At 46.7% G+C, this 17,324-nt stretch overlaps 3 protein-coding genes across 3 annotated transcripts; 1 reads left to right on the plus strand and 2 right to left on the minus strand.

Annotated features, from left to right (window-relative positions):
• Positions 1,914–3,649, plus strand: LOC8061192 (GATA transcription factor 2). Its single transcript, XM_002463718.2, has 2 exons — positions 1,914–2,510; positions 2,633–3,649. The coding sequence occupies exons 1-2, from the start codon at positions 2,157–2,159 to the stop codon at positions 3,380–3,382; spliced, it is 1,104 nt and encodes a 367-aa protein (XP_002463763.1). The 5' UTR covers positions 1,914–2,156; the 3' UTR covers positions 3,383–3,649.
• On the minus strand, positions 7,620–8,540 carry LOC8061193 (LOB domain-containing protein 24). Its single transcript, XM_002466282.1, has 2 exons — positions 8,343–8,540; positions 7,620–7,964 (listed from the first exon to the last, which is right to left on the minus strand). Exons 1-2 carry the CDS (start codon positions 8,538–8,540, stop codon positions 7,620–7,622), a joined length of 543 nt encoding a protein of 180 aa, XP_002466327.1.
• Positions 10,412–16,910, minus strand: LOC8084129 (probable glutamate carboxypeptidase VP8). The gene is made up of 10 exons (XM_002466283.2): positions 15,534–16,910; positions 14,180–14,422; positions 13,659–13,811; positions 13,321–13,389; positions 12,243–12,330; positions 11,820–11,903; positions 11,472–11,560; positions 11,086–11,199; positions 10,792–10,926; positions 10,412–10,719 (listed from the first exon to the last, which is right to left on the minus strand). The coding sequence occupies exons 1-10, from the start codon at positions 16,470–16,472 to the stop codon at positions 10,498–10,500; spliced, it is 2,136 nt and encodes a 711-aa protein (XP_002466328.1). The 5' UTR covers positions 16,473–16,910; the 3' UTR covers positions 10,412–10,497.

Raw genomic sequence — 17,324 nt, forward strand, 5'->3', positions numbered from 1 at the left:
GGAGAGCTAACGTGTAAAACGACAGCTTCGCATCATAGCTCACGAATCAATATTCCGTGTGTGTCAGGCGCACCATGTGTCAACATGTCTAGTGTCGGGCTTTGTCGCAGCTACTACTACTACGTGGTACCCGCAACCTACAGCAAGCTAGCAAAAGCTGGCTACCCCACCCCAGTTTAGGCCTTGTTTAGTTCCAAAAAAATTTTACAAAATTTTTTAATTCTCCGTCACATCAAATCTAACACATGCATGAAGTATTAAATATAGATAAAAATAAAAACTAATTGCACAGTTTGGTCGAAATTGATGAGACGAATCTTTTGAACCTAGTTAGTCTATGATTGGATAATGTTTGTCAAATACAAACGAAAAAGCTACAGTGTCAATTTTGCAAAATATTTTGGAACTAAACAAGGCCTTAATTGGGCAAACTGTGTGTTACAGCGACTAGTAATAATCAGGCTTGTTTAGTTCACTCTAAAATCTAAAAACTTTCTAAAATTTCTTATCATATTGAATTTTACGACACATGCATAGAGCATTAAATATATATATATATATATATATATATATATATATATATATATATATAATAACTAATTATATAGTTTAACTATAATTTACGAGATTATCAAATATAAACGAAAGTGCTACAGTATTAAAATCAAAAACATTTCGGGTCTAAACCAGACCTCAATGAGCCTGATCATATAATTCACCGTACGAGAAGGTACCACACGCCCCGCCGGCCTCTGTCATCGTACGAACCGGCACGGCCGGCCGGTGACCGATCGTTAACCGAAAAAACGGCAGTAAAATACTTCCGTCGAATGGAGCCGGGACGACGACACCGACTACCATGAGACGGTGCATGCGTGGCTGATGCTGACATTTTTTCCCCCCTTTTCCCTGCTTGCGTACGAGTACGAACACCCCTGCGAGGCGAGCAGCATATTGATACGCCAGGATGCTTCGGCATCCAGTTCCATGGACAGCTGCATGCTCAGGTTACAGCAGCTCATGGAGTCACGTGGTCGTGTGCGTGCATTGCATTGCGGTTAAGGCCCCGTTTATTAGTTCTCAAAGAAATTCTTTTCATCCTATCACATTAAATCTTTATCCTATCACATTAAATCTTTGAATGTATATATAAATATTAAATATATATATTAAAAATAACTAATCGTATAATTTATATATAATTTACGAGACGAATTTTTTAAATTTAATTAGCTAATAATTAAATACTAATTATTAAATAAAACAAAAATACTATGGTAGTTAAATCTAAAAAATTCACAAACTAAACTAGGCCTAAAGTAGTAACCGGATTCTTTCTTCGCCCCTGTCTATTTCTTCAGTTTTTTTATTTTATTAAAAAAAATAGGGACTGCTGCTACGTACGGGTAGTGGCACAGACAGTAACTAACGGAATTATTATGCTAGGGAGTAGGGAGGGAAGAGATGAGACGAACGGTGGTGGTGGAGTTGAGCATATGAACGTGGGTGGGCATAGAGAGTGGATGGATGCAGTACATGCGACGGGGCACGTGCTGCCGTGCTGGGCTGCAGCTTCCTCGCCCCTGCACTCTCCCTAATCCTATCTTATAGATTTTTGTCCAACATAGTTTTGTGCACACACATGCACTGGTGCCACTAGCTAGCTAGCTACTGTAGCTCCAACTCTCTCTCTCTTCCGATCACCTCACTTCCCAACAATCCCTTCCTTCCTGAAAGGGTAACTTTAGGTGTACCTCCAAATCTCTTTATTAAAGAAAATTTGTACTACTTTTTAATTTTTTTACAGAAGTAGTATAAATATTTGAACTAAAGAGGTAAAAGTGCATCTAATCATGAGCTCCTCCGACCCCCCCCCCCCCCCCGAGCGCAGCACTATTTCTTCCCCTTCGTCACGCACACCTCTCCCCCTCTCATCAGGCATCACTCCACTCCACTCCATCCCCCTCCTCTCTCTCTCCTCACCCCTCCCACGTACTCACTCTCGTCACTGGGACTAGTAAAAGGCCACTGCTAGCAGCTACTAGCTCGTACTCTGTAACGACCAGCACTGGTCACTTATTACTCGTTTCAAGCAGTAGTAGTACGTCGTACGGTTAGCTAGCTCTTAGGCAGCTAGCTTAGTTCTTGTGTTGGCGATGGCGTCGGAGTGGGAAATGGCCATGGGGGTGGAGCTCGGCATGGGAATGGGCACGTACCACCACAACGCCTCCAGCATCACCACCGCGCCGATGATGAGTAGTCACCACAACGGCGGCGCCAGCTACTCCACGGTGCACCACCACCACCATTACTACGGGATGCCGCCCATGGGTGACGACGCCGCCATGCGCGTGGACGACCTCTCCACCGGCGGCGGCGCTGGCGCCCACGAGTTCTTCCCCACCGCGGCCACCTCGGGGCCCATGGTGGGTGAGCCGTCACCCACCGTCAACTCCTCGGATCACCAGACGTCGTCGCTCCTCTCCTTCGCTGATGAGTTCTACATACCCGTAAGTACATGCCAAAATTAAACACATGAATGTGTCACCTTCTGTACTTAGACTAGAGAGTAGGTTTCGATGCATGAGATCATCGCTAAACAAATATAATTGCGACATGATGCATGATTCAGAGCGAGGAAGCTGCCGAGCTGGAGTGGCTATCCAAGTTCGTGGACGACTCATACTCGGACATGCCGAATTACTCGTCGGCCGCGCATCATGCCGCAATGGCGGCGGCGGCGGCTGCTAACGCAGCAGCAGCCGGCAATGGAGGAGGCACCTCGGCCGGTCAAGACAGCTGCGTCACCGCCGCGGCGCCTGGCCGCGGCGCGCGTAGCAAGCGGTCCGGCCGCGCGACTGCCGCGGCGTGGCAGTCCCTCGTGCCGCGCCCACCATCGCAGTCGTCGTCGCCAATTCCATCATCACCGTCCTGCTCGTCTTCGGACTTCACGTCGTCGTCGAACAAGCCGGCACGCCCGACGAACGGCGGCGGCAGCCGCGGCAAGAAGAGCCCGGCGGGGACGGCTGGGGAGGAGGTGGGCATGGTGGACGGCGGCGTGCGTCGGTGCACGCACTGCGCGTCGGAGAAGACGCCGCAGTGGCGGTCGGGGCCACTGGGCCCCAAGACCCTGTGCAACGCGTGCGGCGTGCGGTTCAAGTCCGGGCGGCTGATGCCGGAGTACCGGCCGGCGGCCAGCCCCACGTTCGTGCTCACGCAGCACTCCAACTCGCACCGCAAGGTCGTGGAGCTGCGCCGCCAGAAGGAGCTCATCCTCATCCGCGGAAGCCACCGGGACGCCGCGGCGGCCGCGGCTGCAGGATCCGCCGGCGGGCCGAGGCCGGAGGAGCTCATGTTCCGTGACTATAGCGGCGTGTGTTAGCTTAGCTGCTCGGCAAGGCAACCGGCCGGCACGGAGGAAGCTCTCTCGCATCGTGTGCATTGCATTGCATGCATGGAGCTTAGATCCTTTAATTTTGCGAAATATTTCAGATATTTTCATTTCCCTTTTTGTTAATTACCTGCTTGTAAGTTCTATGAGAGATCAATGAATTCTTTTCTGTTGGTATACATATACATTGTGATCGTTTGTTGAGTGACAGAGAAGCTCAACAAATTTGTTTTCAAAGGAAACGAAACCATGTAAATACTTTTAATGTCTCGTCATTCAATCTGTCACTACTCGATCGATGATGTAAAAAAAAAAGGTATCTTTCACTACTCCATGCTTCTTTTTTCCTTCCCTGGTTAGTGGTAGGTACGTCAAGCTTTTCAATTTCAACGGAGTAAACGAGAGAGAAGAGAGCCGACAATAATGGTGGGTGTGGTCCGGCACAGCACGTGACTTGGGCCTATGCATGGTGGCGTTTATGGCAGAGGACGGAAACGGAAAGAGTGGGCAACGTTCCGGTCACGTGATCGTTCGTGCCTCCCGGCCCTGCACAAAAGGCGTTTGTTTTCTCCGTGGGGCTACGGGCTAGTATGCTGCACAAAAGGCAGGACGAGCAAAGCGGGCTCGAGGTCTTGCTTGGGCGGCTAACTTGTACAGTGCACAAGCTCTTACCAAAGCGCTTAGAGGGAGAGAGAAAAAATTACCGCAACAAGCGTCTCTGATAGCTAAACTTACAATAAATAAAAAAATAAATAAAACAAAGGCGCTTAGCTCGTTCGGTACGAACTGTTTGTGCGGCGATGAAGCCTAATTTGGATTAGGCTGGAGTACACGTTGGCAAAAAAGCAGCCCAACAGCCCATAACTGTCTATAAGCGTTGACCAATGTAACTAGGCTCTAGCTAGTAGACTGGCCTTAAGAGTCCGAAGAGCTAGGCTTTAGCAACCCACCCATCGTCCTGGCTCAAAAAAAAATGCATAGGATGATCGTTCTTTTGGACGCTTGGCTTCAACCACCACCGGCTTCTTCTCCCTTGCGTCACTCTCCTCACCCTCCTCTCTCGCACGTGTGTCCCGACGGCCGCCCCGCATGCCTCCCCATGCAGCGGCACCCCAACGCCCCCTCCTCCTCCTCCTCAGTGCAACCCCCATCCCTCGCGCGCGGTGGCCCCCCGGCGAGGACACGCTCCGGTAGCAGCCATCGAACTTGCATGCATGGAGGCATAGGCAGGGGAGGCGCCGTCATCGGACTAATTGGCCATGGACCTCGTGCACCGCCTCTGGGGGGTCTTCGTGTCGGGCGACTCGGCCGGCAGCACCATATATAGCGCACCACATCGTCGTGCGCTTCGGCTCGCTCGCGGTGCTGGTCCCGTCACTGTCCGTGGAGCACGAGCGGTCGGAGGTCTAGTGCCCTGGCGATGCCTTCCTCAATCGGCCCCTCAATGACTGTCGAGTTCGCGCTCGCGACATCCTCCACGACCGCGTCGTGGACTAAGCTCACGGCGCTCGAGAAGCCCATCGAGGTGCACGTACGATTTCGATGGCCAGCAACACACCATCGACAATCATAGTCACACTATCGCCACCGTATCGTATCTTCCTGCTTAGATCGAGGCTACCTCAATGGCAACAAGACACTTGTGGCTATGGATCGAGGCTACCTCGTCTTGTGGTTGAAGAGATTGTTTGGAAAGATTTCGGATGGAATCATGGAAGAAGTAGAAAGACTGCAACAGGGCTCACCACCTATTCGACACAATGCTTCAAAGAGGTGACCATATCAAGCTAAAGATGTGGTGATTCTGTGTGAGACAAGACCAAATAAACTTTTATGGAAACCAGACACATCCATACTTGTGCCTTGTTTAGTTCCGAAAAGTTTTTGGATTTTGATACTTTAGCAATTTCGTTTGTATTTGATAATTATTATCCAACTATAGACTAAGCAGACTCAAAAGATTTATCTCGTAAATTACAGACAAACTGTGTAATTAGTTTTTATTTTCGTCTATATTTAATGGTCCATGCATGTGCCGAAAGATTTAATGTGATAGTGAATCTTGAAAAGTTTTTGAATTTTAGAGTGATCTAAACAAGGCATTGCTGGGGACCGGCTTAGGCTAACCAAGCTTCAAATCTAGCCATGGAGTGTGTGCGCATGCGACGACCTCTGCCGACTTCCATGTGGTCGTGGTCTCCGGGTGCCTGCCACGTTTGGTTGGCCTGCTGCTGCTATACGCCTGCACTGGCGGACAGAGTGTTTAGTACCGCTGCAGCCACCGAAGATCGTCCAGCACGCCCTGGAAGTAGAAGATGGCAATGGGCACCCGAAATCCGAAACTCGATGGATTTTTACTCTATTAGGTTAAGGGTTTGAGTCAATTTCTCTACCTATGGGTCTGTTAATGGGCAAAATGCTAGACCCAGCGGGTTTGTGGGCATGGATCTAGGAATGTAATACCCAAACCCGTGAACCCATGGATTTTTCAAATCCATAAACTTGTATTTAGATAATCATAAACATTTTGTGAAAGATTAATTAAGAAAAAAGAACTAAGAAAAGGATAGCTGATATATGCCTAACCACTAGCACGTTGGTACTGCATAGGTGTTGATACAATTGTAGCCTAGTTAAGCCAGCAGCCTTTGGTGTAGATGGATAGAGGCGGCAGCAGCACACTGCACACAACAGTGCTTCATTTTGATTGTCCGCCTCCAATCCATGGCATGGTTGGGAGGAAAAATAAAATTAACTATTTACAACAGCTATAGTTATTTATTTTGTATGTATATGTATATTATTCTCATATATATACTAATTGAGTCTATTGTTACTGTTGGGTATAGGCGACCCGTGGGTACCCGAAACTCACGTGGGCACAGGTTTGGGTCAAATGTTGTATCCGTCATGGGTCATGGGTTTTTTAATGGGTTCATATAATTTTGATGGGTATAGGTTTGGGATAGTAAAACCCAGCTTCTCCGACCCAAGAGAAGCGCGCTAACACACTCGTGTATGGGCCACAGTGGGCTTAATTAGTAGTTGATAGAAGGCAGCTGGGTCTGTCCAAGGCTGCCAAGCCAAACTGCCAAATAAAATCAGGTGGGCATTTTTCTCCCCATTGAACCTTTAAAAAATACCTACTTATAAGTGCTGCTGCTCTTACAAGTGCTGCTGTTCCATAACAATGGACATATATGTGTATAAAAATTCTAATTCCACTAGTTCTGTAATACTAGAGTGTATTCTTATTGGTATAGCTTATTAGAGCAGATTAATACAACATTAGTGATGCAACCTTATTTTTTTCCCCAAAGCTAGATTACTTGGCATGAAATCCATAAACAATTTGCATCAATTTTTTGAGATTGAGCCAAACAGTACTATTTGAAGAGAAATTTTACAATAGTTAGAAAAATATGAACCGTCCATGATTCGAGATCGGACGGTGTAAAAATAGGAGGCACCAGCATGAAAGTACTCAAAAGTACTCAGTCCGTCCCAAATTGTAAGTCGTTTGACTTTTTTAATATCAATTTTGACCACTCGTCTTATTCAAAGTTTTATACAAAATATCACTTTTTTTGTTGTGTATTGGTTATTAATAAAAGTTCTTCAAGAATGACTTAAATTTAACTATATTTGTACAAATTTTTTTGAATAAGACAAGTGGTTAAATTTAGAGTAAAAAAATCAAATGACTTAATTAGGTGGAAAAGTACCAAATCAGATAGGACCAGTACCGAAATTGGCTGCGCGCGAGGGAGGGGAATCAGTACCGTTTGAATCGCGGGAGCTAGCAGAGCCTGCCAGTTCGGTTGCCGGCGGTCGGTGGTGATACTTGGATTCGTCGCAGCCGCAATGGGCGTATTCCGCCGCCGCCGCCAGCGTCAGGTTGCCGGCCGTCGGTGGTAGGCGATCCCTTTGCTTTTGCTCTGGTCTCCCTATTTCTCGACGGGTTAATCAGATGCGCTGAGTTTTGATCTGACGGACGTCGTGCACGTGCGGGTAGAGATAATTAAAGTGGACCCTTACATAGGGCACACAGTGCCGCCAAGACAAAACACCAGTAATAATAACTTCTTTCTCCGATAAATAATAGTAATAATAGCTTCTTTCGTTATTACGTATATGAGCCTAAAATTAAGTGTTTTTTTTGCCCAAGTATTAGATCACTTTCTTTCAAGATGTGGACAAATTAGCCAGCGACGGACTTGTGTCATCATCAAAGCAAACGAGCTAAACCGTCCCAGCGACAGTCATCGATGAGCAGGGCGTCCAATCCTTGGAATGCAGCGTCATCGTCTTGCTGCTGCAGAGGGGCTGCCGGCGCGTGCTGTCCCGCCGCCAGCGCGTCCACCGCCGGCGCCGGGCGCGCGCGAACTGCGGCTGCCGCGGCGTGCACGGCGATCTGGGCCTGCGTCCTGGCCAGCTCGCACTGCGCCGCTCTGATCTCTCCCTGGAGGCGGCCCACGATCCCGGCGCATCCGTACACCGGGTCCTGCACCCGCCGGCGCGCCTCCATCGCCATCGTGTCCGCTGCTCTGGCTCGTTCGTGGACAGGGAGATTCTACACGTACCACAGAAAATAAATAGCACAGCAATTTACTTGATTAGCTTTTAATTATCTTTTATGACGTCGTCATGCATGCTCCATGCCAAATTGCCAATGGAAGATGGTTCACAATGAGTTTAGCTAAACGAAGAAGAATTGTGTTATTATGCTTATATGTACAGCATTAGCACGTAGTAAGTACTTACTATGTGTTGTTATGCTTAAATATTTAAGCACCAGGATGCTTAAATATGTAGTTACTACGTGCTAATGCTGGACGCCAAAGTATCCTGGTTAGCCAGTGGCAAGGAACTAATAAAAAGAAAAAAAGTTGTCTACGCATGCATGCAGTATGGTGTTGGATGAAGTGAGGTGCATGATTCATTTATTTACCTGGAGCATTCTTGCGACATTGCTGGCGCCGAAGACCCTCTGCACGCATGCGTATCTCTGGGGATCCGATGCCGGGAAGTAGGGTGCGAGGACGCAGTCGTGGCCGCACTTCCTGCGCTGGTTCTTGCACGCCGCGCACCGCTTGCCCGGGCTGCTGCTGGCGGCGGCGGCTTCCGTGTTTGTTGCGCTCGTCGACATGATCTAGCGCAAGATTTTGCCGAGGGGGAGAGAAGATTTTTGCAAGATTTTGCAGAGAGAGGGAGAGAAGATTAGCTGGGAGATTTCGAAGATCTTGCAAAGATACGCTGGGTGCTGAGAAAGATGTTGCGTTTTATGTATAGCATGGGCGTGAGTGTGTATATGGAAGTCTTCAACGGCTAAATTCCATGCCGGGAAAGAGAAGAAATATGGCAAGTGGCAACGGCTCTCCATCTACCATGCATGGAAAGCAAGAAAGGAGAATTGCTGCTGCCCCATAACAGCCCAGCTCAATATCAGATGGCATATTCTTTTCTTCTCCATCCTTGTTGTTTCCTCACAGGTCCCCGGCGGGCGGCGGCGGCGGCTCGGTGGCGGAAGCTGCTCGCAGGTGGAACGAGTTCCGTCGGCATGGGGCGCAGGAGGGGTGGAGCAGGTTCCCCGAGCTAGCCTCCTCCACCATCGCAATTCGCACGTCATCGCTCCCCTCCTTCCTCGTGTTCTTGCCCCTCGCAGGAACCATGCTGCTGCTTTCAACAGCACTTGCTTGAACACCAGCGTATTCACTTTGTTCTGACAAAGCTGCCGGCCAACGCTTCTGGCAAGTCTGCACCACGGCTCAAAGTCTTGTGGACTGAATGTGATCTGAATGTTTGTTTCAGAGTAACTGAAGGTGGTTTCTGAATTGAGATTTGAGATCGAGGTCGTGTGGACTGAATGTGATCTGAATGTTTGTTTCAGAGTAACTGAAGATTGTTACTGAATTGAGAAAGCGGATGTAGACTTGTTGTGTCAATTTGAACATGTCAAGACTCTAATTGGCTCAATTTACTGATGTTAATTTAATATGGCAAAAGAGATTGAGGCTTTAACGTGGTAAAACAAAATCAATTTCATGTGAATTTTCAGAAGTGCTATCCTTCTTCACTTCAGCTACTGCATATTGTCAGCATATGTGGATAACTGGCATGCTACTAGAATGCTCATATGTAAAATAGCAAAAGAAAGTTAAATTGAACCAGTATTCTGCATGATTTTCATCTCTCGAAGTCTTGTGGTTAAACAAAAACAGAATTCTCCATGCTGAACCTTGAACACAGAATTGCATACAGTCCTTCACCGTGCCTAGGATTGCCCAAAACCGAAAGTACCTCACCAAAACATCAATCTCTAAATAGTTCAGCATCAAGAATGTCATTCGTAATTGGTCTCTGCAAAGCAAAATAATATCTAATATTTGTTTTTTGTAAAATGTCCACTAATAGTTATTTGTTCACTTAGCTAATAAGTCATGGCTTAAAGTACTGTTCACTGATTTATTGTAAGAGAAAAACTGCTGAATGGTTGATAGATTTGACAGCTCAAGTGAACACTACTCCTTTAAAGTACCACTTGCTTCTTCCCAAACTTGTTGAACCTTGCGAGAAAGCGTTCCCCAACTTGATGGGCCGTGTTCAGTTGGTGAAGGAAAAAAATTCGCGACACTGTAGCACTTTCATTTATTTGTGGTAATTATTATCCAATCATAAACTAACTAGGCTCAAAAGATTCGTCTCGTAAATTTCGACCAAACTGTGCAATTAATTTTTATTTTATCTATATTTGCTCTCGTCCGCTCCGGCGGAAACTCGTTTGTTTCCGTCAGCTACACGGCGATTCTATTTTCTCGCGCCCTTTTACTAGTCTTCCAGCCGTTCCCCCCTCGCTTCAATTGCTCTGCGCCGCGTCGCGCACCAGGGCCGACGAGTGCTCTCTGTTTTGGCGTTGGTTGATTCTTACCGTCGGATGTCCCATCTACGACGCACAAACGTTTATGTCCCAGTGACGTAAAGCAGAGTGTGTTAGAGGATCCCCTTCCGCACAGGTTTGGGTACGCCCAAAAGCAGCACATTCTCATCACACTTCCATTTCGTGCAGATACTAAATACCTATTATTATTTATTTACACAAACACATCTCATGGAGCCACCAAAGAACTAAAATTTATCGGTTTTCGCTCACTGAATTCACCTCTAAGAACACTCGCGGCCCTTTGAATTGCCCGGCAGACTTTCCACACTTCATGCTGCACTGCCACCTCCCGTTCCTTGTCACTCAGATTGGCCGACCGTGAGATGGCGTCCGCGATCCCCGGGAAGAACGAAAACTTGCTTTCATAATCCTCCGGAGGCGAGTACAACTAGGGAAAGAAATGTAAGTTTTAGTTTTGAAAGGAAAATAATGTACAAGTGCGCTGAAATGTGTTTCTCACCAGATGCTTAAACCATCCTCTTCCTTGGAGTCCTTCAGGTTGCAGGAAGCTTCTTTCGGCAAGTAGGAGGCGATCATTCAACAATCGCCTTCTCATCCTAGCGTGATCATCATATAAATCCAGCTGCTGTAGTTTCTGGATTTTGAATCCAAACCAACAAAATAGCACATCATCAACTAGCTTCAAACACCAGTTCCAAATTGGAGAAGAAATTATTCCATTGATCACTAGATTGTTGAAATTGACCGACACTACTCAAATCCATGAAACCAGAAGCATGGCATAAATTGATACCTTCATCTCCTTCACAACTTCCATAGCTGCACCAGAAAGATCATTGACGAACCCATTCATCAAATTTACTGCGTGGCCATTGTCCGTCAGCGCAGAAAATGTTTTTATATGCTCCTGTAACATTGTAAATTTCAATCAGATACGCAATAATAATGACTGAAAGCAAATTGGTGGTGTTATGCAATGTGTGAGTTGTCGTAGATAAGATTTACTCAAATGTACATCTCCATGTTCCAAAAAAAATCACTGTGAAGTTACAGATTCAACCAAAGTCACTCATGTCACACATATTAAGTGGTATTCTCCAAGCAATACACCTTTGCAATGTAGAAATCAAGTGTGCACATGAAAGTCAACGAACCTGTAACTGTGAAGAGTCAACGTACCTGTAAGTCTGAAGTGTAAGCTTGATAATCAAAAGGTAACACGGGATCATTGGCCAATCGAAGAGCTAATAGTCCCCAAATTTCTGTGACTGATGAAGCAGAAAAACTGCATAAGCACTCCTAGGATTACCACAAGAAATGCTAGCAATACATTATTTTGGTGCACCAAAATTTCGAAAATTGTTGAGTATTTAGTAGCTAGCTTTACAGGCAACAGTTCATTCTTATTGTTGACCCTTTTTGTATCAGTACATATAGTTAAATCATAATTTTGATCAGAAATGTCACAAGCAAGGCAACCTTGTGCTCTTCAGAACAAGTTTCTATGCAAACTGTGTTTTTACTTACTAGCCAAATGACGAAGAAATAATGGATCGCCATGCTTTTCCATCCAATTATAAGTGTCAAGAGCAGTATGGTAACCAGGAAATTCTGCATTAGCACTGCATTGGTTAGTAATGATGACCACACACCATGTTAGAAGAATTTACATGACACGTGATAGAACAAAATAGAGTTAAAGGAGAAACTGTAGGTGTGAACTCCAAGGTGATTCGATAAAAAAATATTAAGAAATAACTATAGGTGCACATAGCCTCAAAATTGCATGTACAGCTAAGACAAAAGACTTCAAAATGGTTGAGTTGCAATGATCCTCAATTGAAGGTCCAGCAGAATAAATATACATTAGCAAATACATTTTGGACATGTCTGATCTCCAATATGTTATTTTCTCTTAAGGAAAAAAAAAACTATTCTGTTTTGACATACCTTCTCCATAGTACAAGTCTACAGAGGGAATTCCAGCATGATGTAGAAATGGAGCAAAATCGGAATCAGTTCTGGCAAGCCTTTCTATCTGCAGAGTTGACATTGTTTAGAAATAGGACAAACAAATAGAAGGCAAGCAAAGTCTTGACTTGGCAGCATTTTCCCCTCAAATATATATATATATATATATATATATATATATATATATATATATATATATATATATATATATATATATATATAAAGCAAGCAGTGATCAGTCATTCAAAATAATCGAGCTCTTTTTGTGAAGAGCTGTGAGCTGTAGAAGTGTTGTGGAATGTTGCAAGTTACTTGTTTGATACAACTATGAAAACTAACCCCTCTCTCTATCTTCCTTGAAACAGCTCTCTATTGCCATCCATTTGTAAAAAGCAAAAGACCGAAAGCCGAAAGTAGAGTCCAAGGTGCTGCGAAAATTGCACGAAAGCAACAGCTTCTAGAAAGCAGCTTTAGATTCCATGTTTGGTTTAAATGCAGAAGCACTTCAAAGTTCAAACACAGCCTAAGCCAAGCAGATAAGGAAGTGACGAGAAAACTATGAGAAAGTAAAAGGGAGTTATAGGCAAAGTCAAATTTAAAGAGCATGCAGAACCAAATTGTTCTGCCCTATTTAGTCTAAATTCAAACAGGTCATGGAATAAGGACAAAACTATCATAAAGCAAAAGAATAGGGTAGTCACATGCAGAAACCAAGCATGTTCTTTCTTCTTTCTTGGTGGTAGTGGGGTGCGGGTGTGGTGGGGTGGACATGGCAAGATCAAGAGGACTGATGGGAGCATATGCCCTCCTCCAAGTGGGATTTGCAAGAGGCAGGCACCTCACATAAGACAGTACATTCCTGCCTCTACTACCATCACAACACAAAAGGTTCGACAAAGCAGTACAAAAACTGCAATTAACAAACTATGCTCGATGTGGCTCAGCTGTGGTGTAACTGAATAACCATCTTGCAACTAGAACTACATGACAATGCTAGATAATAGTGCGAACAATCTCTACATATGCAGAACAAATTTTCAAAATTCTTAATTCTTACTTTGATGCTGCCACTCATTTCATTCCATGTATCATGAACCATCTTTCCTGTAACATCAGGATCCTTTACCTGGGAAACAAAAGTTTCAATTATAATCCAGGTCATGTATTCATTCTGGCAGTCTGGCTTAGCCATACAGCAGAAAATGGTATTAACATTATAATTTTGAGTACTACTATTGATCGATGCCTCAAGTTGTTTCAGACATATGCAAAAGGTTTGATGATGTTAAATTTGTCCAATAATAAATAATTTGGTTTCAACATCATTTCAAAGCTTAGCTAGTTTGTAGACCAAAACCAGAAAAATACAATAGCTCGACTAAAAAATGCTTCTACCTGTCTCGTAATATCAACCAAGAGTTTGTCCAACTGGGGAGTAGAGCCAGCAAAAAATCCCACACCTTGCACAGCACAATCAACATTCAAGTAAGCTACAGCTTTGGAATGCAGATCTTCGAGGTTCTCTTCAACCCATTCAGTTGATCCAATCTGGGGAGGAAAAGAACATTCAAATTGTAGACAATAAAAGTAGCAAGAAGTAAATGTGCTGCCAATTAGATATCACATACAAAGTTGATCTGATATAACAGCAAAAGAAAAAGGGGGGGGGGGGGGGGGGGCATGGGGGGGCATTATATTGAATCGGCAAGAATTAGACTGCAACACTGCTATTCAGCATCACCTGTGTATTGTCATGAGTCAAAAGACAACATATCCCAGATATTTAGGTAGTTGTGTCATTTGTGATTTTTAAACAATAAAATGACAAAATGTTAAGGGCATCTCTTGGTCCATTTGCAGTTATACGTCATGTTTATACAGTAGCATCTTATCATCTTTCTTCCATGTCTACTTACCATCCCAAATTCTTCAGCGTCCCAACTACAAAGAATGATGGACCTCCGTGGTTTCCATCCTGATTGCAGCATTGTTCCAAGACGCCGAGCGATGTCTAGAAGTGCAGCTGTCCCGCTGTTAGGATCAACTGCTCCATAGGTCCATGCATCTCTGTGGTTACCGAGTATCACGTAACGGTCAGGTTCTTCTTGCCCTTTTATGATACCAAAAATGTCTCGTATCTTATAAAACTTCCTGTCCTCCTTAAACAAAGAGATAATAGCAATCATAGTGTATCCATCTATAAAGTACATGTACAGAAGTATTTACACAGAACTTGCAGCAATATGGAAGTCTAAGCACATATTCATGTACATTCCATACCACAGGTAACAATGATAGAAACTTGCATTCTAAAATACTGTTGGTATGAACAATTATACTTCACAAGAGCAAAAACCTTATAAGACATGGATTTATGGGCAGTCATGCATTTAAAAGGTAACCTGGTTCAAGTACATGGTGACAAGGGCATAATACAGAATAAGCGCAACACAAATGCATAAATGTCAACAACAACAGAAGAAAGATATAAAAACATACTACTTGCAAACCTATGGCATTTAAATGCTTGTTAATAGCTCTAAATTTGGTTCAGGAAAGGGTTTGATCCTAGTAAGCGGTTGGTCCAGTATTGGTAAATATCCACATAGCACACACTATTCCTGATCTTCTATTGGCATTGTAGTCATGTAGATCGGCATGCTGATTGAATAATTCATGCAGTTTACAAATTAAACAAGAAGATTAATTCAGGGATTAGGATATGACAACTCTATAACCAACCCATTTCCTAGATCAAACATGAGAACCCCCCCCCCCCCCACCCACCCAACAACATGTATATCAAACCAACCTCAGCACTCACTACATATGGTATGCAGAACTTTTTGCTTGGTTCATGGAATGGAATTGATTGATCCATCACCGCCTCATCCCCACAAGCTAACAATCCTCAAACCAAACACCCTCTTAAGTTTCATATGAATGAAATGTCTTAAGTTCATAACAAAATCAGATAATGAATTTCACTTTACGAAACACGCACCCATGGACATTCTATAGATGGAAGCACACAAATATAGACAGACAATCCAGCAAGATATAACAGAAGAAGCAAGCAATACCATATTAAGCTAACGTCAATTCACTACATCCGGTTCCCAATCGAGACACCACAAATGTGCCATATGACTTCACAACAACAAAGCAAATCCACATAGGCTTTTGGATCTAGCTGTCCATCCAGTTTGTCCGTATATATGTCGTGTTGTTGTCTCTTGATAATCATAGAAACAAGACAGCAAGGTATACCTGATAGGTGAAGTTGACCAGAGTGGGGCCAGGTCCAACGCCACCGACATCCACCCCAAGGCCGTCTTTCCATTCCGCCGGCATAGCCGGACCGCCCAGACTTCGAATGATCGCTGCTGCCGTCTTGGCTGACACCGGCATGGAGGGGATACTCGGAAACCGCCTCTTGACTGCCTTATCGTCGAACCCCAAACGCTCCGCACCGCTGGTGGCGGCCCACCCGGGGGTGAGCGGATCACCGGGGCCGCCGAGAAGAACGACTCCTCTCTCGACGCCGCCATCCGCGTTGCCCGCGATGAGCACGGCGACGGCTCCCTTCTCCGCTGCGCGCGCCACCACTCCGCCGCGGTACCCGCCCCCGCGGCGCGCCACCGCGACGCGGCCGCGCACGCCCACCCCAAGCCTCTCGAGCGCGGCGTAGTCCTCCTCGCGGCCGAGGTTGACGAACACCGCCTCGGCGACGGCACCGCCGGACGGCGCGTACGCGTGGTACGGCCGCACGACGCGGCGCCCCACGTCCGCGGGCTCCTCGAGCGACAGGCGCGCGAGCAGGGAGCCGTCGGGCCGGAGCAGCGCGAGGGAGGCGTGCCCGGGGTACGAGAGCAGCGGCTCGTACTCGCGCGTTAGGGTTCGGAGCCCCGCGGCGCGGAGGCGGGCGAGCACGTGCGCGGCGGCCCCCGCCGACGCGCGCGTCCCCGCGAGGTGCGGCCCCGCGGTGAGCGCGCGGAGGTCGGCCGCGATGCTCGCGTTGGCCCCCGGGGATAGCGACAGGAACAGCCCGGCGGGATCGGAGAGGCGACCGCCGGCAGCGGCGGCCGCCGCATGGGGCCTCCCGGGGCGGCGGTGGAGGACGAGCAGCGAGACGAGGAGCAGCAGCCCGAAGGCGACGACGAGTCGGATGGAGCCGTGGGGCAGGCGGGCGAGGACGGAGTGCGGCATTCCTCAGGAGTCAGGCCGCACGCAGCACAGGAACTAGCTGCCCACAAGCGCCAGTTCCGGCCGGCAAGCGAATGAGCGTTTGGAATGGTGAGGAGGGGCGGTTGGTGGCGCCGCCAAATGCTTCCGTGCGTGCCACCGTGCCGCCGTACGCAGCTTTACGCCCGGACCCCGGTCATGGAGCTTTTCCGTTGCCACTGCACTTCTCACTTGAAGTCTTGAGGCGACTGCGGTCCGGGGCCCGGTACCCCGTTCAGGTGCCCGCACGGGATTGGCTGGGTCCGGCCGGCAGCGGCAAGTGGCGGCGCGGTGGTGGCGTCAAGGTCGAGCAGTGCAGCACAGGCCAGGCCTAGGCGGCTACGGAGCTGAGAATGCGGGATTTTGTGGAGGGTATTGCGGACCTGTTTCGTCGTCTCTGGCCCAGCCGGAGTTTGACGTCGGAGTGATGTGTGGTGCCGCGCCGCGCCGCCACGGTGCTGAGGAATTATCAGCGTCTTTTGCACCACCAGATGATCAGATGTGATGTGGGACTTAGCCCTTGGGCTGGACCGGGCTGGCCCTCGGTACCTTACGCTACTTTTGTCGTGCTGTACCGGCCCAAAAACTCCAGTCTGGTACTGGTGGTATGGTCAGTTCATGACAGCCCAAGGCCGGACGCTCCTGATTCAAGATAACTCTAGGTGGTTGGCACGTGGCACCCACAATTTGTCGATAACCAAAACTCCAGAATGAGGGTCCGTCTTGTTTCCTACCCCCTTTCATATCCATAAACAAAGTCATTTTAAACGAGATTTAAGTTAAATATTGAGAATATAAATCATGAATATTTTTTAAGTTGTTGGATCTTAAAATGTG

This window comes from Sorghum bicolor, chromosome 1 (genome assembly GCF_000003195.3).
Source record: "Sorghum bicolor cultivar BTx623 chromosome 1, Sorghum_bicolor_NCBIv3, whole genome shotgun sequence".
Taxonomy (NCBI): domain Eukaryota; kingdom Viridiplantae; phylum Streptophyta; class Magnoliopsida; order Poales; family Poaceae; genus Sorghum; species Sorghum bicolor.